Source organism: Lepidochelys kempii, chromosome 21 (genome assembly GCF_965140285.1).
Source record: "Lepidochelys kempii isolate rLepKem1 chromosome 21, rLepKem1.hap1, whole genome shotgun sequence".
NCBI classification, from domain to species: domain Eukaryota; kingdom Metazoa; phylum Chordata; order Testudines; family Cheloniidae; genus Lepidochelys; species Lepidochelys kempii.
This window is the reverse complement of record NC_136400.1, coordinates 1,402,102-1,428,996: the sequence shown is the minus strand read 5'-3', so window position 1 is coordinate 1,428,996 and position 26,895 is coordinate 1,402,102. Positions and strand designations below refer to the sequence as shown.

At 41.9% G+C, this 26,895-nt stretch overlaps 2 protein-coding genes across 8 annotated transcripts in view; both read right to left on the bottom strand.

Moving 5' to 3' along the window:
- PHTF1 (putative homeodomain transcription factor 1) overlaps positions 1–9,180 on the bottom strand; it is a 31,923-nt gene extending 22,743 nt beyond the window's left edge. The window contains exons 1-7 of one of the 7 annotated variants that reach the window (XM_073319478.2): positions 8,974–9,180; positions 8,237–8,312; positions 6,634–6,690; positions 5,343–5,412; positions 4,211–4,369; positions 2,165–2,327; positions 682–822 (exon numbers count right to left, since the gene is read on the bottom strand). In XM_073319478.2, the coding sequence (XP_073175579.1) occupies positions 682–822; positions 2,165–2,327; positions 4,211–4,369; positions 5,343–5,412; positions 6,634–6,690; positions 8,237–8,281 (635 nt within the window). In that variant the 5' untranslated portion in view covers positions 8,282–8,312; positions 8,974–9,180. Of the gene's footprint in view, positions 1–681; positions 823–2,164; positions 2,328–4,210; positions 4,370–5,342; positions 5,413–6,633; positions 6,691–8,236; positions 8,494–8,698; positions 8,718–8,973 lie in introns of those variants that run through there. The other 6 variants (XM_073319479.2, XM_078849826.1, XM_073319480.2 and 3 more) reach the window with 6 other exon arrangements.
- A 3,999-nt stretch (positions 9,181–13,179) lies between these two features.
- Positions 13,180–26,895, bottom strand: part of RSBN1 (round spermatid basic protein 1) — a 53,882-nt gene continuing 40,166 nt past the window's right edge. Inside the window, exons 3-7 of the mRNA XM_073319657.2 lie at positions 23,609–23,746; positions 23,009–23,151; positions 20,442–20,609; positions 19,300–19,408; positions 13,180–18,601 (exon numbers count right to left, since the gene is read on the bottom strand). Of these exons, the coding sequence (XP_073175758.1) occupies positions 18,134–18,601; positions 19,300–19,408; positions 20,442–20,609; positions 23,009–23,151; positions 23,609–23,746 (1,026 nt within the window). The 3' untranslated portion in view covers positions 13,180–18,133. The remainder of the gene's footprint in view (positions 18,602–19,299; positions 19,409–20,441; positions 20,610–23,008; positions 23,152–23,608; positions 23,747–26,895) is intronic.

The window sequence follows — 26,895 nt, the reverse complement described above, 5'->3', positions numbered from 1 at the left end:
GGAACAAACCTACTCCATTGTCGAATGCCAGCTCCCAAGTTTCCTACAGATTCTAAATCCAGGGGGAAGGCAGGATTCAGGAGTAATTAAGTAAAAAAAGTAGTTAAAGGAGAAACTAGGTACCTTTTTAAATAGTAACAAAAGCTGACAGCTTAGATCAGAGGTTAACAATCAGAAGAGTAAGTTTCCAGATAAACAAAAACTCAGCTGGGAGTGGGGATAGGAGGGATGAACCCAAATAGTGCATCTTCCTTTTCCCTGATTTTCATTATGTCTTAAAAAATACTTTAAAAAATTATCTGATCAGGTTAAACAAAGGGTAAATTGACTTAACTGAGCAAGGCAAAGTAACTAAATATGGGACCTAAGGGGAAGTGGAGTACCTATGCTTAGGAGGGTCACTCACACCAGCTGGAGAGAGCCTCTAACACCGCACAATTGTGTTTCTAAAACAGGCTACCAAAAATGATCCCCTATCCAGAATAAGGACAAATATATGGACTCCTAAGACGACAGACTTCCTCCGGTGGCAGTGTTCCTTGGGTTTCATTTAAGAGCAGCTGTAACTTGTGCAGCTTTGGAATGTGTGACTTCATAAGCGTTCTGTCTGTTTTCTGAATGTTCAACTGTTCGTACACTACCATTACAAACACACACACCCTCCTGGTGCAGCATACACACCTCCTGCGGAAGAGCAGGCCAAACAAACTGTTGATAATGGATGTAGGTTCCAAATGTTTATCTCCTTTATTGGCTTTGTCAGAGGAAGACCAGCTGCCAGCATCTCTGCTCCCATCACCACCCATAGGTTTGCGGAATTTTCTATTTAAAAAACAGAGTGTGGAGAGAATTTAATTTGCAACAAAGCATCTTTATACCCTAAAAATCACGTACCAAATCCATACACCACTCTAGCTGCTCTGTCAAATGAGTCATGCAGAGACTGGGGTCAATCCCCCTCAATATGCACAGGTAATTTTTACTAGCATCAGCTGGAATTATGCTTATGTCCCCAGGGGGAGAATACACACTAGTACCACAAAGGATTTAAGTGGAAAATTATACAAGATAAACATATGGAAAAACAGTCTCTGTGGAAATGTCATAAGGGTAGTAGTTACAGCCTCTCTCTCAGCAAGAAGGCTGCACTGAGACTGACATTGGGCCATTTTAAATTAAATAAAAAGAGCTGCAATGTCTCCCATACAACAAAATAAGGGCAAGAAACAGCCCTCAGAGGCACGTCATCCTTTGCCCCCTCTGAAGGTGTGTGAGAAACCACTCCCTTAATGCAAGTGTAAAACACTGGTCAAGCTCCCAAGGCCATAAGCGTGATGTCATTTGTGGAACACACACCACTGGCCACAGAAAGAAACTGGACCATCTAGGTTCCATGAGAAAAACAGTCCAACTACAAAGCATAGAATAAAAGGGATGTAACGTGGCCGGACTTCCTGACAGAGTGATAGCACTTATGAAAGCTGTGAAAGGGGAAAAGAAGGTGGGCTATCCACAATCAAGCATATGGTACATATCATATCCCTGCATTTTACAGTCACATAAGATATTTACTTAAAACAGCAGCAAACGAGACCTTTATCCAGTAAGGTAGTGGTTCCCAAACTGAGGTTCGTGAACCCCTGCGGGTTTGCAAAGTGTTAGGGGGTTCTCGGGGAAAAAATTCCCGAATGGCAGACAAAGCTGTCCCTAGGGACCCCAGGTAGCACGGGGCCAGCAGCCTGGAGCCCCTGGACTTCCAAGAGCTAAGCGGATCAAAGCAAGCATATCTATCACACTGAGGAGATTTAAACTTCAAGACTCCTTATAAGAAATGGAAAGGGAGGTCAATTTTTTTTGCTGTTTTTAAAATGAAATAGGCAGCTAGTATTATTTTTAAAATTATTATGAAGAACAAGTTTAAGCTTTGTTGTAATATGCGTTGTTTGCCTGGACTGCTCAAGACCTGAATGCTTGTGTAGGAGGAACGTGTAAAGGAGAAAATCCCAGGAAATATTCATTTTTAGAAGGGGGTTCGTGAGACTTGACATTTTAGTGAAAGGGGTTCACTGGTTGTTAAAAGTTTGGGAACCACTGCAGTAAGATAATGTATCGTATTACTCTGAGTCCTACAAATGCACGCAATTAGTGCGCTGTTTCATCTCACCTCCTCCTCCTGCTGCTGCCTCCATTGGTTCCTGGGGGTTTGTTGATCTGGGTGGACACAATCTGACAGTGAACAGTTCCCATCAGTAGCATAAGGCACATTGGTCCAATGATTTCACTTGCACTTGCAACAGGTATCATGAAATACAACATGACTGCTATAACTGAAAAGGAAAAATTGGATCAAATGCAAAAGCTACACTGGGAATTTCCTACCTAAGGGTGAAAGGGGCATGTCTCAGTTTTTATTATTGTCCCAATGATTAATTTTGTTCACTTTAAAAGCTTTTGCAGATATTAACTCCACCCTCATCTTGTTATGTGACCCTTGTACTACTTCTCTGAAATTCCTTCTTTCTTTGCAATGTGATTTGTAAGTATATCACAACAGAAAACAGAACCACAAAAAGGATCAAAAGTGTGTGTCAAAAATTACTTTCCTCTATCAGAATGTGGTCTATGAAAGCCATTTACAATCTTCAGAGGATACAGTTCCAGCTCAGTTCAAGAAATGACTATTACAGAAGCTGGACTGATACAAAGGGGAGTTGCACGTCAGGATATACAGTACCTTCGCTAACTCGGTTCTTTGGCAAAGAAGGGTGGAGTAGGCAATTTCTCCACAGAACAGATCTAGCATGTGCGGTGGCAAAGCAGGTTTCCCCCACCCTGTGGTCTCATTTCTAGCCTGGAAGATCATCTCAAAAGGAGGCAAGGGGAGACCAATCCCAGCATGAAGGACCAGATGTCAAATATTCCTGGAACTGCATGGAAAAAATCCACAGGGACCAGGACAACAGTAAAAGGCTGCTTAAATTCAGATGTTTTAAGGCCAAAAGGGACCATTATGATCATCTAATCTCCTGGGTGTAACAGGCCAGAGAATTTCACCCAGTGATTCCTGCATCAAACCCACACCTTCTGGTTGAGCCAGAACAGGGCTTCTCACACTGGGGGTTGGGACAGGGGGGTCACGAGGTTATTACATGGGGAGGTCACAAGATGTCAGCCTCCACCCCAAATCCTCCTTTGCCTCCAGAATTTATAATTGTGTTGAATATATTTTAAAGCGCTTTTAATTTATAAGGGTGGGGTCACTCAGGCTTGCTATCTGAAAGGGGTCACCAATACTAAAGTTTGAGAACCACTAAGCTAGAACGTATCTTTTAGTACAAACTAAAGTTGCCTGAACTATGGTGCCCTCAGCAGCTTCAACAGAATGTATTGGAAATGCTAATCCCTTCTTACCTAGATGCCTATACAATGCTGCTCTTCCCTTCCTTCCCCCACCCCACACACAAGACAACTTCCTCATCTGTAAAAGGGGGCTAAATTCATTAACACATGTGAACCGAAGCAGACTGAAGAGGTCTTCCAGGGGGTACATCAACTCATCTAGATATTTGCCTAGTTTTACAACAGACTACATAAAAAGCACTAGGTAAATCACTACAAACTAAAATTTCATACAGATGACTTGTTTATCCTGCTCTATGTACCATACATAGAAAAGTACAGTATTTATATTCTAATTGATTTATTTCATAAGTATATCGTAAAAGTGAGCAATTTTTCAGTAATAGTGTGCTGTAACATTTATGTATGTCTGATTTGGTAAGTAGTTTAAGTGAGGTGACACTTGGGGTACACAAGACAAATCAGCCTCCTGAAAGGGGTACAGTAGTCTGGAAAGGTGGAGAGCCACTGGATTAAATGACTTGTCCAAGGTTACACAGGAAGTACTGGACAGGAATTTAACCCAGATCTCTCTCAATTATATGAGCCCTGGTAAACTGCTTCAATCACAAGACCATCCTTCCTCCCTTTTGCTGAATCAATGTAAGTCATTTAAGCACCCTTATGGTAAGTCAGAAGGTGGAACCCAAGAAGCATGCTGCATGGAAAGCTGTGCAGTGTCTGCAGATAATGCTCAAACACTTCAGAGTTGCCTCCTTACCATTGCAAATGGCATTAGTGAACAAGAAGAATATCTTGTTTTTTATAACCACAAATAAAAGATTATGGCACAGCACCCTCCAATGCTTACCTTGCATGAGGTAAAGCACCAAAAGCCACATAAAAATACGCTGGGATGTAACCTGTATCCACCAACGGCTGAATAATGGAAAAAACACAACCCGCACAATCCCCTTTCTAGTTAGTGACGTCCACGGGATTTCAGGCTTGGCTTTGGCAAATGTGGAGCCTTGAAAATAAACAATGTATAGGTACTTCAAATGGGAGTTATAGCTAATGCTTTACTCGTAACTAAGGCTAAGGTTTTGTAACAGAGTTCATGGAAATCACAGAATCCATGACTTCTAGAGACCTCCCTGACATTTTTCCTTCAGCCCTGAGGCAGCAGGGATGGAGCTGTCAGCCAGCAGAGGCTCTCCTGCAACTCCCAGCTGCTATTGTGGGAGGACCCCACAGCTCCCAGCCACCAAGTGCAGACCCCACAGCTCCAAGTTGCTGCCAGCTGCAGGGGAAACCCTGCACTCTCAGCCACCACTGGAGCCCCAGCAGCAGTGGGTGCTGGACCCACCTCCCTCCCCATTTTGTCCCCAAAAATCAGGGACAGGTCACAGGCTTCCATGAATTTTTGGTTATTGCCCATGACTTTCACTAAGTATAACTGATAAAATCTTCGCCTTACTTATAAACTTCTTCCCTAGTCAAGGCCAAACTCCCTCTAAAATGCAGTATAATTTGAAAAGGGAAAAAACTGAAACGTCAGCCACTCACCAGTTCCTCCAATCCAAAATCATATGAGCCCCTTCTCCTCCTCTTAGCCCACTTGCCCATTCCCAACTACCTATTTTACGTAAGCTGTCATCCACAACGCAAACCCACAATGACCACCCTTCACCACCACCCCCCTGAAGACATTCTCTACAACCTCAGCCCTTAGCTGATCATGCTGTGGTTCCAGCAAGCCTCTAGTCCCTCTGCCAGGTGTCACACTCTGGGCCTTCTGGGTCCCCTAATGCTAACTTCTAGCACTGCTGACTCATGATCTAAATAGCTCCTCTTTCAGAAACCAAACAATAGTATTAAATTATGTCAGACCTAGGTAAAAGTAAGACATTCCTCCTCCCACCATTGCATAAAGCAGAAGTGTATGTCACATTTAACCTGGGGGCATTTGATACAACCTCTATTATTCAAAGGATACCTACCTCTGATTAAGTCAACATCTATCAGGTCAGGCTGTATGTGGCCCTTTTTTTTGGGTTTGTTTTTGAAGCCCTGCAAATTTAAAAACAAAGGATTATTAATTTTTGTTGTGAATACGAAAGACTGTCTGCATTTCCTTTATTCTGATCTCTCCAGAAACCATGATGATCTCCAGTGCTAACATCAGGAACCTCATTCAGTACTCCTAGTGCTCTTCTGGAGACAAGTTTATTAGTCAAAGATCCTAGTTATATTTGTTTATTTTAGCTCTTACTTCATATTTATTTTGAAACAAGAGCTGTGCCCTGCAGGAACCACAGTTAGAGCCACTATTTCCATTTACTGGGGGTAAACAGGAAAGAGGCCAGTGCACCTGTGATTGGTCAGCTGACTCCCAGTTAATCTTAAAAGAGGACACCTGAGCCCTAGAAAGGAGATAGGACAAGCCAGATACAGGAAGCATGGGTAAGAGCTGCCTGAGACTCAGAGACCAGAGCAGCATGGAAGAGCTGGCAGAAGTTACTTGAGAGAGCTTCAGGAGACCCAGTGGAGAGACCTGAGCTCAGATGGGAGCTGTAACAGGATTACTGGTAAGGAATTACCAAAGCTGGAAACCCCTAACAAATGGAAGGCTTGGGCAGTGAGCTCTTGGAAAGATCCAAATTCACAAGCAGGAGGGTTGTTGCAGGAGGGCAGATTGGCAATGACATCACTTGTTAAAGGGTATAAAAAATAAACTAAGTGTTCATTGCTAATACCTGCCTGACCAAGTTGGAGCTGACCAATATGGGTCTAAGCAGCCCTGGGTTTAGCCAGTTTGTAAGTATCTTGATCAAACGCTTATAAATGTTTTGTTACTGTTTGGATGTAACAAATTGCTTATTTATTAGGCATATTTAGAGAAACAGGATACATTCCATTCAGCTTTTGGATTTAATAAAGGAATTTGTTAAATTAGAGCTGTGGTAGTAGCCTGCATAGACACCAACGCTTACCACTAGTCATTGAGTAATATCTGAAAATAGACTCTCAGTTCTTCAGGGCAGGGACTAGGTCTTTTCATTTGTTCTATAAAATACCTAGCACTTTTGGTAGTGTATAAAATAACATTCAGATTGATTTTTCTCAAAGACAAACTACTGTACCCTAAGTACACCTAGGGCCTGCAGCGCCTTTCATTGCTGGTCTTCTGGGATTTGCATGAAGCAGAACTGGTACAGCCACATCACAGGGAGCCAATAAATGGCATGGGACAAAGAGCAAATTAAAGGACAACTTAAATGAAAAAATTACCTTCATCTCAGTCTGCTCTATAGACTTTTCCCATATCTGTTGGTCATAGGCTCCAATCTGGAAAAAAATTCACATCACAACCCTTTAATTTACAACAAACCAAAACAGGGTTGATAAAATTTGATTTAACAACCTGATTTTTTTTAAATTTAATACAGGTAAACTTAAAGTTAAATTTGAAATGACAACCTATGTTAAGACCTAAAATTACCAGTCTATTAAAGTGACAAATATAAAAATATTTAGTACATATTTCCTTCCAAATTTTTTAAAATCACTACTGAACTGCTGAAAATCACTGGCTAACCGGTCCAAGTGCTAAACCAGCTTTTGACAGCAGCAGGCTCTTCTGCAGGCAGATAGATTTTCTTCATTTCAGTTCTAGTTCAAGTTCAGTTTAATGACTTGACTAATTCATTTGAAATTAAGAAACCAGCTGGGAATTGAAAAAGCAGGAAAGCTTGTTTTCCTAGGTGTGAGAGAAGGAGATACACTAGTTATAAAATCCTGAACTACAATCAGTTCAAATACTTTAACTCAGCTAGTTATAAATTCAAAATCTATTTTGATTAAAAAATTAGTACCCAACAAATTAGTTTTAACTAAAAACAATTTAAATGTTTTGTGCATGAACAATTTCTGATCAAATAGAGCTTGTCACTAATCACAATTCAAAATAAATCTGGTAAACAAGGTAAACTATATAACAGCTTAAATGAACATGTATAGATGTAGCCTAGCCTCCTGGCTTGCAAAGAGAAGCACCAAATGTAGCATATGTAACTTTATTTCTATTTAATGGTTATATTTAGTTGCAAGTAAACATTGAAAGGTAAAGAATTACAAAACAATTAAAATAAATTACTGAAAAATCAAGACTTCCTTCTTAAATTAAATGATTAAAATAATTCACTAGTTTAAATCAAAACAATTTCAATCAACCCTGCCCAAAAAACCACAAAGAAAAGATTAGAGACCATTATACATTAAAGCAGGGGTTCCCAGACTGGGGGTTGGGACCCCTCAGGGAGTCACCAGGTTATTACATGGGGAGGTCAGAAGCTGTCAGCCTCCACCCCAAACCCTGCTTTGCCTCCAGCATTTATAAGGGTGTTAAATATATTAATGCTTTTAATTAGTAAGGGGGGTCGCATTCAGAGGCTTGCTATGTGAAAGTGGGCACCAGTACAAAAGTTGGAGAACCACTGCATTGACGTATGTATTTTGTAGCTCAAATATCACTTTAAAATAACTTAAAGCAAAATGTCGTTGTGCACAGTGTAAAATTTAAAAAACAATGCTGCAAACGCAGTATTTTTTTTCAAGATATCTGGGAGCTGGAAACATTCAACAAAACAAGCATGCCTTGTGCTATTATAAACAAACATTAATAGTCACAACCACCACAGGGAGACAGGTGTCCCCCATCCCCCGTTTACGGGCTGAGACAATGAGACAAAGGGAGCGCCAGTGATTTGGCCAAGCTCCCTCTCCTAGCAAAGCTGGGGCAGAGACGGACGCTCTCGCTCAGCACCGGGAAGAGCAAAGGGGGGGTTGCAAACTGCAGGGCTGCCAGACGGGCGCTCTTCGCCCTACGACTGACCTTCTTTTGGTACCAGGCGATGGCATCTCTGCCACGTGCGGCCATGTGGCTCCCCGGCCCGCGCCCAACGAGTGACCTAGAAGGGAACAAGGCAGCGCGCTGCCTCACACACGCCGGGTCCCGCCGCGCGGAGAGGAACTGGCCGGGCGGGCCGGGACGCGGCTGCACCCGGCGCCGGAGCCATCTCCGAGGCGGGCAGAGCCCAGCTCCGAGGCCGCGCCCAGCGGCCTCCCGTCCCGCGGGACAGAGCCGTGCGCCCGAGGGGTGGGAATGACCTTTGCTCCCCGCCCCGCCCAACCCCCCGCCAACCGCTCGCCCGCCACAACCGCTCGCCCCCCTCGCCTCCTCCCCGGCCAACCGCTCGCCCCCCCAGCCCCCGCTCCTGCCCCTCCCATCACCTCCCAGCCCCGCCTCTCAAGGGCAGGTCCGGCTCCAGTCTGCCCCCCTCGCGGCCCCCCTCACCCCCAGCCCAGCTCCGGCCTCGCCCCACGCGCAGCCCGGCGCCCTCCCGCTGCGGCTGAGCGTCACCATGGAGACGGCAGCCTGCGGAGCGAGGCGAGGGACAGCGCGCGAGCCCGGATTGGGAAAACGGCTCTCGACTGGCTCTGCCTGGCTCCCCCACGGCCCGCAGCGGCCGTCGAGCCGAGTCACCGAACGCGCTCGGCCGCAGGCAGCGCCAGCCGAACGCCGACCCAGGCTGTCTCCCCAGAGCGCCGCCGGCGCCCGGCCCGACTCACCGGCGCGGCGGGCGGGCGGGGCGGCCGCAGCCCCCAGCACCATCGCCCCGGGGCCGCAGTGCCTCAGCCGCGCCCGCCGCGAGGGGCCGGCGGCCGTTATTCCTTCAGGCGGGGCGGGGCGGGGCCTCAAGCGGGCCCCCGCGCCGCTACTTATGTCCCGGCCGGCGCTGCGCGCCCCGCCCCCGAGCACGTACCCGGCGCGCGGGCAGCGCCCCCCCGGCCCCCCCCCGCTGGGCCCGGCCCCTGGGCGCGCGCACGCGCCGGGGCGCTGAGAACAGCTGACCGGGGGGAGCCGGGACCGCGCCCGGCCCCGCCGATCCCCTGCGCCGCCCGCCGGCTCCAGCTCGGCCCCCCCGTGGGCGTGGCCATGTCCCTGCTTCTCCTTGGGCCGCAAGCCGTGCGGTGAGTGCAGGACACTGTGCCCTCCAGCCACCGGAGTGCACGCTGCCGGAGTCAGGGTCAGAGGCGGATTCGGGGTGTGGGCCCTGGGCCACAGCAAGTGGGGGCCCCTCCCCACCCCTTAAGCCTGCAGGCCCGTCCCCCCCATCCGGTGCTCCGGCACCCCCCACAGCAGGAGCACCCGTCGAGGGTCCCCCCGATTGCCTTGGCCCCGTGGGCCCAGTGATTAATCCGCCCCTGGAGAGGATTTTCCCGGAGGGCGAGCCCTGGTTCCGAACCAGGGCCGCAGGCACAGTGCCCTCCTCAAGAGTAGCAAACAGAAAATCATGCCTCAGCTATAAGCTTCTTACTTCTGATTTCCTCCAGAGCTTTTGTTTTATGTTGTGTAAGGCACTGAGTTGAACAGGAAGATGAGCCTTCGTGGTAGCAAAAATTGTTCTGAAATGGCAAGCAACTTATACCACGCTACTCCTACAAAAAGTGATTAAAGATCAGATCTAAATTGGGCACAGGTAGGTGTTGTATAAGCTGGACCTTGCATATACAGTAGCTCAGTAATTAAAACAAAAGAATCATATAGCAAAGCTGCCAAAGAAAGGAGACCTCAGTCAAAGTAAAACCTGGAGGGGCATTCAGTTGCTGTCTAGCCCACGTAAAGTATTTTCACATATTCTAAACAGAATAAAGAAAGGGGTAGATTCAAGGTTATGACAAGAACAGGCAAGGTTCAGATGGGAGAAATCATGTATAGATCAAATAGCAACCTTATGTATCACCATAGAACTGTCAATCAAAGGGCAGTCACTACTTTATTGGAATGTTACAGATTTCCAAAAAGTGGTTGATACAGTGGATAGAAGTTTTATGGAAGTTGCTATGCCACTGTGTGATCCCTCAGAAATTTGTGACCATCATTCAGAACTTCTATGAAAATATGACATGCCTAGTAATACATAACAGCAAACTGACTAAGCCAGGGATTCTCAAACTTCATAGCACTGCGACCCCTTTCTGACAAAAAAAAAAATTACATGACCCCAGAAGAGGGGACTGAAGCCTGAACCCCACTGCCTGGGGGCGGGGGGCAAAGCCAAAGCCCAAAGGCTTCAGCCCCAGGCAGGGGGCCTGTTACCTGAGCCCTGTCGCCCAGGGTTGGAGCCCTTGGGCTTCAGCCCCAGGAGGTAGAGCTCAGGCTTTGGCTCTGGGCCCCAGCAACTCTAAGCCAGCCCTGGTGACCCCATTAAAATGGGGTGGCGACCCACTTTGAGAACTGCTTGACTAAGCCATTTGAGGTTACTATAGCCATTAGCCAAAGTGTTCCATCTCTAGAAATAGCTCGATCTTCTTGTCTGGATCTCAGACGCTTTACATAGTTTACAAGCACGGTCAAAATGCTGTATGGTTGTAAAAGTAAGCATCCCATTTTCAGCCAAGATTTTGCTAATTAAGAAAATACAAGCGTTATAGAAACCATGAAATACAAAAATAGTCTTTAAATAGGTTTAAAAAATCCTCAAAAGATAGCAGCCAAAAATGTAGGACAAACTAGATTCTAGAATTTTTATACCTACTTTTAGTTAGCATTTGTTATATACGATGTGTATTGTTTAAACTTGTACATATGCCAGAAACCCTTTTAAAAACATTCAAAATTCCCCTTCATTAAATTAGTTTAATCACTTGTGTTTTCATATAGGTACAGTTCTATCAGCTAATGTCAATTTCTCACTTTCCTCCATCATTCTAACAGTTTAGCACTCTGAAAAGTAGTTTGGGGATAAAACTTAATTCAGTCAAGTCACTAAGGTTTGTTTTTTTTAAATGCTGCATAAGGTGAACTTAACTTTCTCCAAACAGCAGAGAGAGAGTTATTAGCATGAACATGCTCTTTCAAGTAATTTAGATCCAATAGGGACGGATTTTCTGAGGGGGGGGAAAAAAGAGAAACACTGGTTTGTTAAATTTTTAGGAGGATGTTCACTGTGAAGTTCAAGTCATTACTTGTCATTTCAGCAGCTTAACCCTGAACAATATTGTATTTTTAATTATGACCTTCAGTTTAATAGTGCATAGCTTTTTCATGCCTTTTTCAGTGTTTTTAAGCTACTGGTCTAGCATTGCCTGTCACTTATGGCTCTCAGTGTTTGTAACTCCAGCAAAAAATGGCTACTCTGATAAAAGTCCAAGAATCTTGGGCAAACCATACTTATTTGAATTTAACTGCCAGTCACCGTATTTGCAAAATACATTTTCAGCATGTCAAACGATCCACAAGCGGCTCTCAGGAGGAAACTATTCTCTATTTAAAGTCTATAGAACAATTTGGGATCTACACATTGCCTGAAAAAAGTAATTCTGATCAATCCAATAGCTTAAATAACATTGCACAACCATCAAAACTATTGCTGCTCTCCTTTCCAAAGGCATGCACACCTGAAACTATGCTATCTCATGAATAGTTTACTGGTCCAGATGAGATTCTGTGGTGTGCCAACAATGGAAACAGTGCTCTAAGTTTGCATGCTTTCACATGAAAGTTAGAGGACAAACTATGATAAACGTAAGTTACGCTATGCTGCTTTGCCACATACAAATAACACCATGAGTGAAAAGCCACTATTTCACAGAACAAAGTGGAGACAGTGTTCTACAAGTTTTACCTGCTGTTGTGGTGGCCAGTCAGTTCCCTGTAGGTAAACTATAGATCAGCAGCAGTCCTGCATGTGCAGATGCAGCAGAGAATTTCCTCCACTTTGAAATACTGACTCAGTATCAATTCAGATTTTTGCAGTACACCTTTACTAACGTTAAGTAAGATATCCAGGGATGCACAGGGACTCCTGCAGGGAGAGAACTACTGTTATACAGTGTTCAAACTGGGGTAGATTGTAGAGGGATTGGGATAATCCATTGTAGGGCTGTTTGGGATTTAACAAACTTTTAAAAACATGCCATTTGGTACAGTTGGGTGCATTCTAAAGCCAGAAATTGTCTCCAGAATACTTTGAAAGAGCAAGAGATCATCAACATCATCAACATCCCTGGCAGGGATGGTGTGTCGTATCTGGAGACAGGATAGGGAATTGTAGCAGAGGCCTCATAACTTAAAAATCAAACCTTGCAAAGGTTTTAGTTCCATTAGAGCTGTTGGCCACCTTTCCCCCACTGCCATTATATGCAACACATAGCAAGCATAGTTTCTCTTTCTCCCCTCCTAGATAGAAGGTCCAGTGATTGCAGGCTTTAGTTTTCTCCCTTTTCATTAGGATATGAAATTAAACATTTTATAATAGTTGCTAACTCTGTCTGCTTTGAAGTGGCTTAGATTTTGTTTTTCTGGACTACTAAGAGATAGTAACAACCCCATTCTGAGAGTATGATGTTTCACACACCCAGCATTTAGCAGACATTACTAGAAAGATTCCCCCTACATTTCTTCTGTCCTTATGTAAGTTGTCTAACTGGAACATACACCTAATGGGGCCATTTCCCCATTCCCATCCACAAGCTACCACATTTTCCTGCTTTTAAAAGCCAATTCTCAGGGTTCTTAGTTTACCTGTACTTGCAGCATGCTTCAAAGTGATCCCAGTGCAACGCTAGCTAACCACTGGAGATAAAAAAGGAAGGTGAGAGGAGTCATGGGGACAAAATCAACCTCTGATACTGCCTGCGTTACCGATCTTTGAAGAAAGCATTCAGAGGTATCTCGAGGAAAAGATAGTTTTATATTGTAAACATTTGCAATTGCTCAGAAGACAGTTACTGCTATTAATTTAAAGAAATTTATATGATGAGAGACTGAAGTAAAGGACGAAATCAGGTTTATTAAAAAAATACTTTACAGGAAAAAAAATCTATGCATTCCATTGTACTATTTTACAAAGAAATAGCTTAACAGTTTGACACGCTTGTACAGTCAGCTACTAAAAGAAATACACTGGTTAGAGGATTATTCACATAGAGGTTCTGTTTACACTACACATTATAAAAACCTCTTTAAAACTTTTCTGTTAAATGTCAATAAATATACTAGGGTCGCACAAAGCAAACAGTCTTCCAGGCAATTGTACATGTCCTCTGTATGCAGACAACTTAGATACATTTAAACCCACAGAAAATATATTAGCTGCCAATCAAATTAAATCACAAAATCATATAAGAAATCTCTTTACATGTTGTACAAAGAAATTAGAAGTATAAGTATTTCTTTAGACAATTGAAGAGTGCTATAATAATATTAGCTCCTCAGCTACATGTGCTATTTGATCATAACAATTATTTATATTACTGGAAGGTAACGTAAGGCCATAACATTGTTGGGAAATCTTCTTTTAGACCAGCGTAAGTTAATTTACAGTACAAGCCTTCAGGTGAAAAAAAGGTCCCTTTTCAGGAGCTGAAGATAATATCCCTCCCACACCTCATGCCCTTTAAAAACAACCAATACGGCTACATACACTTAGCATTTATAACAATAAATGTAAAGTGCTTATCACTCAGTAAAATTCAAGCATGTGAATGGCAGAATGAGCAAAATGAAGGTCTTGAACTCCCATCCATCCTGCAGCTCTAACAAAATAGAATTATGTCAAGAGACTGGGACTAAGTACTCACGTAGGAAAACAGTTGACAGATTAACTGTTTTTCTATGTGGCAAAAGGTATAGATTAATAACGACTTTATTACATATCCCCACAGAACACTTTAGTGAGTGGTCCATCTTCTTGGAAGAAAACATGTCAACAATAGAGCATTGAACTATTGGTTTCACAAAGTACTTTTAAAACAGGTCAAGTTTCTGCACAGAAAGAATTAGGACACCCAAGGGAGAGGAAAATGTGATATTATAATTACTTGGCTAACTGATCTCTGGCCCTTCACCTTTATCCCAGTTTACAGTTTTCCTTCGCTGCTAATAAAGGAATTGTAAGCTGTGCTTAAAACAGAAGCCAAGCCCACGCTTCCATGTTAGGCTATGTCTACACTACCACAGTAAGTCCACCTAACTCCAGCTATGTGAATAACATAGCTGGAGTCGACGCACCTTAGGTCGAGTTACCACGGGGTCTACACCGTGGGGGGGTTGACGGGAGAAACCCTCCTGTCGACTTACCTTACTCTTCTCATCGCGGGTAGAATACAGGGGTCAACTGGAGAGCAATCTGCAGTCGATTTGGCGAGTCTTTACTAGACCTGCTAAATGGACCACCAGTGGATCGATCGCTGAGCAGTGATCCCGGCTGTTGTGTAGACCTGCCCTTAGAGCTAGTTATGCTCTCTAGTATCATGTTCCTGGACTACTGCTGTTAAAAATCTGACTTGGTTTCAAGGTGAGAGAGTATTCTAAATTTCAGTTCCAGACGTCAACCAAACCCATAGGTTTCTAAAAGACAGGGCAGTGGAGCTATGATGATTTACCTCCACCGAAGTCAATGGAATTATTATAAATCACACCAGCTGACCTGATATATGAATGAATTCTAGAGGAATATTATCAAAATGTGACAAAGACTGTTCTGAAATTTATTCCATCTTTATGTATAGTTCTATTTCATCATATCCATAAGTCCTCAGTCTATTGACAGCTGTTGCTATAATGATATATTCTTGCCAATTGAATTTGAGATATGCTTGCATAAAGAATATAGGCATTAGATTATCACTGAATTTAATGAACTATCTTCTGAAATCTTTGAGTGAGTGATAAGTCAATCAGAAATTGCCATTTTCCACCAATTACTTGCAAATATTTTACTCTTAAAACTAGCCAAAGATTTGACTTGCCCAATATTATACTGGAAAAATTAACTTGTCCATCTGTCACTTGATTTCTCACAAAGCATTAAGTATGACATCTGTATTCTTCGTATTTGTTATTCAGTAATCCATTTGTAGTGCTGACCAGTTTAGAGTACTGCACATCCAAAGGTATTATTCCACCTGTAATTCACTGATTTCAGAATTATAGATACAATCTAATGGGCAACAGATTTAGCCATGGATTTCATATGCAATTTTCCATAGCTATATTTAGAGATGAGCTGGATTTGGAATCAAGCTTGGAAGAAGTGTAGTAATTTTGGATTTTGCAAATGTTTCAAAAGTTGCATTAGTACTTAAGTAAAGATTAAAATTTGTACAGGCAAAATTAAGAAAAAGTTATAAGAAAATTAAAAGCTTCATTAAATTTTTTCTGAAACAAAAATCTGCTCATCTCTACCTCAGGCTGACAAATAACATCAAAAGAATAGCAACGTTATCCAAATCATTCTATGACTAATTTATAATGAAGAGGAGGACATCAACTTGACTTTAGGTTTTGAACTAGTAAACTGAGTAAAAGGAAAGTATGGTACAGTGGTTAAAGACATTCAATCCACAGAAGTAAGAGTGAGAAGCATTTTCTTGATATTTTAGAAAGAACAGATTATTTCATACAAGTAGGACACTGTTTTGAAAGCAGTGTGAAGCACTCTGCTGGTCTATTGTATGCATTAGTTTAAAAGCATGCTATTTAATATAATTTACAGAGAGATACTTCCAATACCCATTTACAAATTATATGTCTCTCTTTTCATTTTATTTCAAGCTCTAGAGGAATACAAATAAAAAATAATGGTGCATAATGCGTCTTAAATTGTGAAGCTTTTTAGCCTAAGTATGTTTAATTTTTGCATTTTAATATATATGGGGAGAATTGGTTTTATAAAGGGATGAATAGCTTTTCCTTCAATTGTAAGGTCTTTGAAGATATGTCAGTTCCTGAGTGATTATACACAGTGCTGACTGTCAAGGGACAATCACCTTATTAGTTAACAATGACTTAGAGATGATAATACCATCTTTGACATGGCCAATGAATAGCACATGGAAGACAAGCAGAGTGAGTTAAAAAAAGAAAGGGAGAATAACACTAACATAATATTAACCAGCAGGAACATGAAAGAGGCACTGAAACCAATATTGCCTGTGAAGAATTTTACTTTGCACAACCCATTAAAGCTCTATAAAATTCTTCTCAACAAAAAAGTGGGAAAAATGCCAGAGAACAGAGGGCCTGTTTCTGAACCAGCTTTGATAATCTAGAATTTTTGCTAAAATTAAATTATACCCCTGCATGAATCATATTACTTTTCATAAAAGCTTTCCATTCTAACACCTTATTTACACAGATTACTAAACAAGTCACCACCACTTCAATCTGTAAATTAGTCTGAAATATTTTCTAATTTGTCTTCACTTTTGTACTGAAGACAATACATACATATACATATATAAGGAGTAATACAGATTCTAACTAATCACTGCAGTATTTTCTGATGATTATTTTGCTATCAGTTTAAAATTGTGACCTCTATATTGAGGTGCTAAGATGCATATAAGTCTACACAAAACAATATTGCACAAAGTAATATTTATAATAACAGATTAACATATTTCAGAACCTTTTTAAAGAGAAGATTCATAATTGATGCACCCAGAACTAATAACACAGCATCTTTTCTTTTCCTTATTCTAATATAGTGTTAGAAATCTCTCTCCTACCCCAGTGAGGATTAGAACAAAGAAGTTGTCCAGGGACAACTTCAGTGGCACCAAAATCAAGTTTGTATCCTAGGTGTGGGGGGGACTCTTCTTTCTGATGACTAGAAAAGACCATTGTTATATAAGTGGTGAGTGAAAGTCAAATACAGATCACACAAACATTCAGAAATATCATAAGACTGTAAAAAGAACTATGTCAGCAGATGACACTCAACAACATATTAGCTTGTGTCACTGATGTTTCAAACACAGCACCAGGGTACCCAAGAGCTACAAGTGGAAACAGCAACCCAATGCCATAATATTTTATTTTGAAATAGCAATACAGAACTTCAGAGAATAAGGACAACCAATATAAATCAGTTATCACTGACCCAACTCTATTAGATTAAGTGCATCAGTACCAGGGAGAGGATGTTTTCCATCAGATGCTTATTGTGAATTTATCAAAACAAGCTGCCAAGGTTGTTAGTAATTTAATGCTTTAAAGTGCTCAGACAAGAATGCAGTTACCTCCATGAGACTGCCTTTAAAAAAAAATTAACACTAGAATTAGTCATGTCCAGGAAAGATGTATTTAGGAAGCAAAATCTTCACATCAAACATTACAAGCAGTACTATGGAAAGTATTGTGTCTAAGTGATTACATTTCAACAGGATGAGATGTCACACTTCACCCTTTTATGAACTGTTTAACAATTAAAAATTAAAAGATCTATACATCTAGTAATTTTAGTATCCACCAGGAATTTAAGGACAGACCAAAACATCACTGATCATCAAAAGTGCTGTGCTTTCTCTTTGATTTTAGCAATTAAAATCAGATGGGGGGGTCTTCTGCAGAAGCCATCCTTTTATGGTGAAGGCTAAAGAAAAAATTAAGCAGGGGGGGTTAGATTTTCCAAGATAGTTCAATGACTTTTAGCGCTTGGAGGAATTCCATTCTGATTTTGAAGAGGAGATACTGAATTATTACCTCATTTAAACAGAAAGAAGTGGTAGACCACTATTACATGCTGTACTATGGGAGTAAAATACAACTTGAACTTTTGCATAATCTGTGTAAAAAAGATATGCTTGACATTTTGGAATGTCACCTTTCTTTATAGAATTATAGGCAAGATTTCTCCAATAAAACATAAGCAAGTTATAAAACTATAACTTCACATCAAAATTTTAAAAAGTTGTTAAAAAATGTTTGACTATGTACATATCACACAGACTCTTCTGTGTGATCCTGTGGATTATGTTGCTGATCAGATTCTAGTTTAAAAACTGGAAGAGGCTGGGCCACCTGATCTGGTTGCAGAACAAGTCCCGATATTGATGAAATTGAGGAGCAGGATGGTGCCCCTGTTGTAAGCTGCATTTCTACACCTGGTTCCTCAGACTCTGTTTTTACACTCACACATTGGGGTTCACCTTCTGATTCTGTCTTTTCAGGGATATTACTGTTCATGTTTGAATTGCTTTCTGCATTTTGACAAGACTTCCCCACAGGATGGTACTGTTTGAGCCTTATATGCCAGGCTAAACTGCAGACCGCTGACACTGTTTTGAACTGATGAATGACATTTCTAGGGATGAAGTAGATGTCATTGTCACACAGCTGGATTCTAGCATAGCGAATGCCTTCCCGTCTCATTTGGTTTAGCTTGGCTTCATCCACCCATTGAACACACTGAGGGGAAGAAAGGGGAAAGTTACTGCTAAGCTGTATGCAAGGTCCAAAGCTGGGCATACACTTAGATTGAAGAGTACACTTTCAGTCCAGCAACCCATTAGATTGTGACTACTCTTTAAAGAATACAACTTCAGTTAAGAAGCTACTTGCGGCAAGAACAAATCTTTAATGTTTCACTATGAAGTGCTGTGCGCACCTATGAGGTAACAAATAATGACCCATTGCCACAGCATTATGGGGTCACAGGCAGGTCTTAAAACAAGAATTAGAGCTTCAATAAGAAGCTTTTGACCTGGCATTACCAGACAGCTGGGTGTGGTTGGTCTGGCACTAGGAGACCAAAACTTCGTTTATGTCAGAAGGAGTCTGAAGCAAGTTGGGGGAATGGAAACCCAAATTATGTGAAATTCCTGTAACCCATACTCAAGACTTCTTGGTTCCTTGTCTCATGAAGGAAGGAGCTTTGTGACACTTGGTCATGCTAGGATCAAAACCCATGACTATCATGTGGTGAGCCTACCACCACTAAAACAAGAACTGGAGATAAATAGCTCTAGTCACAAGCCTAGAACCACTATTTCTACCTTTATTTCAAACATTTGACTAACACTAATTTTTTAAAAATTCATAAATATGCTACTTTTGAAGCTATTTCCAAAATGCTGGAAATAAGTTGCAACTAAGGAACACAGTACCTGTGACACTGGAGGTTCATGCAAGTCTAACTGAAGTCTCTGTACCACATCAGTGAAGTCTTCAGCATGGAAACAAACCACATCTTTGGTTATTCGAGGTTGGACACTCCTAGAGATGAAGATTGTCAAGACTGAGTTTTAAAGAATTTGTGGTTACAGCTCTGGAAAGCAAGAGTTACCATAAAGAAAATACCTATTATATAGTTTTCTACTGGGTAATAAGTCCCTCAGCATCTCAACTAGTACAGTAACATTAGTATATGCATATTCTTTAGACTCCACAGATCCGACCTCAATTCCTGAATTGCTTCATTTTCTTTGACTTGAACTTTACATAGCAAAAGAGACTGCACTATGGCTCCAGAGGGGTAGGTTCAATTCCAAATTGTGTGACTTTTGAAAAGTCACTCTGCCTCAATTCTCCTATTTTATAATTGGCCTAATATCTATATTTTAAAGGAATACTGGAAAGAAAAATTTGTAGGACACTCAGATACTATGGTGATGGGGACCATATAAGTAGATATTGCTTGTTCAATGGATTTGAAACATAGGGCAAGGGAAACATTGGCACTGTTTATTTAATCTTGGACAATATTGTTGCTGATGACACTGTTCCTGCTGTCCAATTTCTACTGTAATTGCTACAGACAACATTCCCAACTCAAATTCCCTGTGATTTCTTCCCAGAACTTAGTTACCAGCAATGCCCTGGATCCAGGAGGTAGAAAAATATTGTCGGTACCATCACAAATGAACAATTGACCTGACAATATTCTGTTTATGTAATTGAACTTATAATCAATTAGGAGATGAAGGAAAAAACATGCAGGATGCACCAGATACAGTGGCCTACACTGCATATCATGCAAGTTATCTGCAAAATACTCCATGTTAACACAGTTTTTGCGCTGGACTCAGGAGGGAGAAGAAAGTAGGAGTAAAAGTTGCCAGAGTTATGTATTTACTGAATTATGTTTTACAGACTTTACACAGCATTTGAATAGTCACAAGTCATTTGGTTTTAAACAATTTATATAACTAGGCTGCTATTCAACCGATACTTCACATTTTCTCCCTTTTATAAAAGGAAGTCAGTCTCAAATACAACTGGAGTGGTTACAAAATTCAGTCACACTTACCATTCACCAAACTGTACAGCTTTCAGCACTCCTACAGCAGCTGTACTCTGCCAATCAAACCCCTGACCTACATGATCAGCATGGGCTCTTGTTCGGTCTTCAAAGAGAACTTCACGGGGCTCACTGGTCCGAGGTAGGTATTGGAGGTTTTTTATTTCGTTCATTGATCTATAAAGTGGGGTGAAGAGAGGAGGGAAAAGGATGTTCCAGACTACTCAGAGATGAGATGAATGGTACAGCTTTCCTATCTGTACATGTATTAAGGTAATTTTGAAGAAATACTACTAGTGTCCTGTAGCATTCAAAATCCAAGATCAAAAATGCTCTCTTTGCTTTTGCTATATGTATTACGTATCAAATTGGTATTCAAAGATTTAAGTATAGTTAGTGCTGCAGATTTGTCATGGCATTTTTTTTAAATCAAAAAGTCACAAAGCACTCATGGTAAATTTAGGAAGAGTCATGGATTTTGTGACGGCTCTGAGATTTTTGATAAGATACCCTAATAAATGAAGGGGCATCAACCACCTCCAGCAGCACCCTCCAACCAAGAACTGCAGCCCCCATCCCAGCCACCCGCCTGGTGCAGAGGGGAGGACTGGGGTGGGGGGGATGGGACTGGAGAGTGAGCCACCCTGCACTCATCCCAGCCAGCAGCAACTCCCGTATATCTGAGGGCTGGGCCCCAGGATTGAGAAGGAGCCTGCCTTACACTCACCTCATGCCTGTGCTTTGGTGGCTCCTGTGCCAGGTGGGGCTGAGCCTGGCTCCCTGCTCTGGGCATTGCGAGTTGGTATGCCAGGTCGCAGTGCCACGAAGGTTTAATCCACCTCCTATCCCCACCATGGCAGAGGGATGGCTGGGACAAACCTGAACAGTTCTTGGACCCTGTGCAGCCAATTGCAACGCCTGGAGCTGGGAGCCATGACCAGCCCGGCAGGACATGAGCTGCTGGTATGGAGTGAATCATAGACATTAAAAAAACAACAACAAATGGGAAAATCATGCTATACGTAATTTATGTCCTGCTGTTACAAATCTATAGCCCTAATTAGTCCAGATAGATTTAATCCAGATTGAGGAAAAGACAACAATTAAAAAGGACATTAGGTTTACTATATATTTGGAAAAATGTGAACTCTTTAGTCGACCTCTGAACAGTCACATTGTGATGTTTTATTATCCTTTGAACGACAAGAATTGTGCCATACTTAAAAATTCAATTTAAAATACAAATGCTTAAAAATATTAAGTTATCTAGAGAGAACATATTGGGTTTTCTGCTTAAAGCTGTGATGAAAACATGATTCCAATTATTTCTCTCCCCAAGATTGGTTGCACAAAACACTCCACAGGAAAATTGAAGGGAAATTTGCCTCTTGGATTTCAAGCAGCTGGTGGGAGGTAGATGTTAATGGTTTTACTCAGAACTTGAAAAATTACAATTTTAGAGATTAAAATAAAAAGCAATTTAAACAAAATTAACACTACTAACAATTCATTTATAACTGCAGAGTTAGATTGTCCATTTGGAGTTTTCTTGGACTCTAGAGGATGGACGGCTTTGTCAAAGCAATTTAACTACTGCTGTGTAGTTAATCAAAGTGTTAGACAAAAAACTGTCATTGGCAAGAGCAATTTTAAAGATTCACAATCAAAGCTTTTTTATTTTTATTTTTTTTAAAAGGACAAGAATATTTCTCTTTGGCAAAAAAATTATACCCTTCGTTTCCCCCACCCAGTTACAAAAATAATGGCATAATTTTGTACTTGCTGGCTTCAGCACAGCACTGAAGATGTTTGTCATTTGCTTCTGTAACACAGTGAAGGGAAGTCATGAGTCATAGTGATATGGTCCCTCAAATAGTAACCTTTTAAAAAAAATTATAGTGGAATGCAAATCCAGAGAAAGGACCTTACCCATGCAACATTTCAATGAGGGCAGCTGAGGAGATTTAAGTAGTTAAGAGAATATTCCTCTAGAGTACAGTATTCCTTGAGAAGGCAACCACTACCAAGACTGCTTAAATAACTAGCATTAGGACCAGCCTTTAATGCAGTGTAGGGACTTCTGTCTGTGAAAAAGCTAGTATTTGGTGTACTTCTCCAACGCAGTGCAGAAGTAGGAAGTAGACAACAGGAGATGGATCACTTAATGATTGCCTGATCTGTTCGTTCCCTCTGAAGCACTTGGCACTGACCACTGTTGGAAAACAGAATACTGGGCTAGATGGACCACTGGTCTGACCCAGTCTGGCTGTTCCTATGTTCAGGAACCCAAGAGATCTGTCAAACAGGCAATATATAGAGCTGTCAATGTCGAGGAAACCTTGAACTCAACTGCACTTATATGGAACACAGGCAACATGTTAGTTTGGCTTAAATAACTGGACTGCTTGGTTCTACAGCAAAAGGAATGAAGTCACATGGAAAATTTAAGAAAGCCATGAAGTTTACCTTTTGAAAAACTAATTTCACTCACAATGAGGACCAACGTTAAGACCTTAGAATAGCTAGTACTTTATCTAGCTGTGATCTGCTTTTCTATTAAAGGAAAATAATGTTACCGGCGCCGTTTGAATGGTGATTTTGGCATATCTGCTGTCGGGATCATCTGTTCTCCTGGTCTCACCCACATTATGGGGCCATCATCACTTTGTGACCTGCACTGAAGCTGGAGGCTAGAAAGAGTGCCCCAGGGCAAAGTCATCTAAAAACACAAAAAGCTATGTCAAATGGACAACAGTTAAAATTTTGATAAGCACTGGCTCAAGTTCATTACTAAGAGAACTATACAGAAACCAAACCTTATTGTTAGAGATGAAATGTTATATTCCATCAATGATATAGTTAACTTATTCAGCTTTTAGAGAGTAGGCCATTGTGAAACAGACACGCAACAAGAGCCCAATAATTTCTCCAGTTAAATGACTGATTGCTGTAGCCTCTAAATTAATCTCCTTTCAGTATCTACTTCTTTGAACAGAGAATAGATTTTAACAGCATCCTTAGTAAGGTAGTTTGAAAGTTCATCACCATCTGAATGGAGATGGAAATTCTCTCATTATTTAGCAACTTTAAGTTGTAAGTTAGAAGTGTTAAGACATTTATGTTTGATAATAAACAATTTAAACAAAATAAAATTACTACAACAGTATAATGCTCACTCTCAGAAATGGAGATTCCTCCAACATATCAAGAAATTCTGGGAAGTAGTCACCAACTTCTTCATCTACTGCTCCAACAAGACTTATCTGCCGCATCGGACCTGCTCTGTATGTTCCACAGCAGTATGTTCTATTGACCTAAGAGTGGTCAGAAAGAGAAAAGACAAAATGAGACACATTGTTCCATGCCAGGAAACTGAAGTTTATTAAATCAGTGTTTCAGACTGCACTGTAGTTTACATTCAAATCCAGGACTCCTTTACATACTTGAGAGCAGTTAGTATCTTTAGAATACATGAAGAAGCTGTTCAATGTCAATACACACCAGAGCATGAGCACCTCCAGGGGCAAAGGGGAAAAAAAGAATTTGACTCCAGAAAACACAGTGCTAGGCAGCATACCGATAAACATTATGTTGTTTTCTTAGCTGAACAGCACCAACAGATACAAAAAGCCACTGAAGCCAGCACAAAGAATGCTGTGTTTCATAAAAATGCCTTGTCATATTTTCTATCAATAAAAATGCATCACAAACATAAATAATTGCTTTGACACTGGGTTAGTTTCTGCCTTCAACTGTATGTGCATAAACCAGAATACATCTTTGCATTTATCAATAAAGCGTTAAATTAAGTTTAGAGGATTTAAGAGCAGTATTCTCCACATTGCTAGTAAGAAATCAACTTTGTTTTCTTTCTCCACGATAGTACATGACTAAAATGTAATGTTCTTTAAAAAGCCCCATTCTGCAATACCAGAATTAAAAGCAGATAATGAGAAAGGAGATTCACTCATGTTCTTGCATTTTGCTCATGCAAAGCAAACACGCAAAGTAAACTGGATGCTAATGGGGGAGCATGGACTCAAGAGGTTGCACTGATGTGCCCAAAATATTGCTCTATTCTTGGGGTAGATGAATTTGATTTCAAAACTGGTGTTGGCCAAAAGAAGAGATGCATTCCCACTCACAGAGTGGCAGCAGGAACTGGACATGTGCCTTATACTGCCAAACATTCACGCTGTCAGTATATGTGACTCCACTTCAGGTTTAAGTGGCATGAGGAAAAGATGGCTGAACACAGCAGCTGAGCACCCACAGAAGTGGGTGGAGAAGGAGTTTAGAGATCTCACGCTCTCTCTCTCTCTCCACACACACACACACAGGTGTGCAGAGGAAAGGGAGCGCCACAGCGCCTCTCACACACCCAATTAGACACCCCAACACCCAGTCTCAGGGCTCTGTGTCTGGGGCATACATTGAGACTGTTTGTTCTCAATTCTCCACCCGGGGTTTTGGGGGTGAGGCTGTGGGCTGTCCTGATGGTGTCTAACCTGCACTGCCCACCCTGATCTCAGTGCTCATGGCAGTAACAAAGCATGCCCGCTCTCAGGGACTTAGTGATGTGTCTGGTGTGAACTGAACAACCCCTCTTCTTTGGTCTCAGGGCTATTCACCTGAGTCATGCCCAGTCCCAGCTCCTGTACAGTTTTACTGATGTTTGGCTGTAATATGAGCCCAGACCTGATCTCAGTTCCCCTCTGGCTCAGCACAAAGGGACTTAGGTGTGGCCACCCCTCACTCATTGGAAGAACAATGGGATCCCCTAAGTCTGAGGTAGGTGCTTAGGCTCCCTCTTCAATGAATGGGGAGAGACAGGCACCTAAGAATGGGAACTACAAAAGCCAGCATGCTAGGCAGGGAGCCACCTAGCCTAGCCACTGGGAGAGGCTACCGAGGGAGGGAGGGGGCATTAAGCCCAGCCTTTCACAGAGCTTGATCCTTATCTCTGCATGCAATCCACAGCCAGGAACCCGTCTCCTGGAGTCAGGTGACTTAGGTGCCTAACCCGTCTTGTGAGATTGTCAAGTTCCCACCCAAAGCCATACAAAACCAGTGGGTGGGGGAAGGAGGCAGAAACCTGCTGTCTACCCCTTATCCCACTTATTTGGGTCCTCAGCTGGGATGTGGGTGACCCTGGGTCAAGGGGGTCTGGCATCTCGCAAGTGAGTGCCTTAATTGCTGAGCTAAAAGGAAGTCTAGTGTGAACTGCTCTTATTGACACTGTTACACTTCAATTAAATATTAATTGGGCCACAGAAGCTGTAAAACTCAGCCTGTAGTCCCTTGCTTTGGGGATTCTCCCAGACTATGGGAGAGTATGAGTCAATCCCCCTTCTGCTTGATGAAAAGAGGGTTGAGCAGTGATCGCCTACATCCCCAGTGAATGGCCTAACTGCTGGGGTATCAATTATTCTGCTGTGGGGCTCCCTCAGTCTTTTCTCTTGAAGCTGTTCCACTTTACTGAACTATGAATTGGGCCAAAGCAAGGCTCATTTTTGCATGCCCTGGGGTTAGGGTACTTCCTTGGGATGGTGGTAGTACTGGTCAATCCCTTTCTGAGGCGAAGGGATTTGCACTGTAAGTGTCTTTTGTCTTGAAGCTGTTCCACTTTAATTAATTATTAATTGGGCCAAAACAAAACTCATTTTTAAAAAGCCCTGTGTAGCTTGGTGGTGCAAATACTTGGCTAGGAGGGTAGTGGTAATGGTTCTGGTTCTAGGGTTGCCAATTTTGGGCAGAGGTATTCCTGGAGATTTAATCACATGACATAATCTTTAATTAAAGGTTGATCTTTAATTCCTGGAGACTACAGGCCAATCCTGAAGGGTTGGCAACTCTATCCTCTTGCTGTGGGGAAGGAATGTGCACAGCAAGCTTCTTTACTCTTGAAGCTGTTCCACTTTAATTAACTCCTACTTAGGTCAAAGCAGTGTTGCTCTGTAAGAAGCCTTCTTACAGCCCCATGATTAGTGTACTCACATGGGATGCTACAGATGTTGGGTTAATTCCCCTCTTGCTTGCTGAGGAGAAGGGATTTGAGCTCTGAGCTCTTTTCCATCTCATGCTATTTCACTTTAATTGACTATTAATTGAGGCAAAGCAAATCTCAGCTACACTACCCTGTGCTTAGCCTGGTGGTGTGGGTACTGGCCTCACATGCTGAAGGAGTGGGTTCAGTCCCTCTCCCTGCTCCCTTACTCTGAAAAGGGAGTTGAGCAGACACTGCATTGCCTTTTCTCTTGAAGCTGTGTAATAGTTTAATGAACTATTAAATGGTCCACATCAAAGCTGTTCTGTAAGCAATGCTATTTAGCCTGCTGGTCAGGATGCCTGTCTGGATTGGTGGTGGTGGCGGCAGCTTAATTCCTTCTCTATGCTTGATGAGAAGAAAGGATTCAAGAAGCAGGCTGCTTTTCTCTTGACTCTGGTTCACTTTAATCAACTA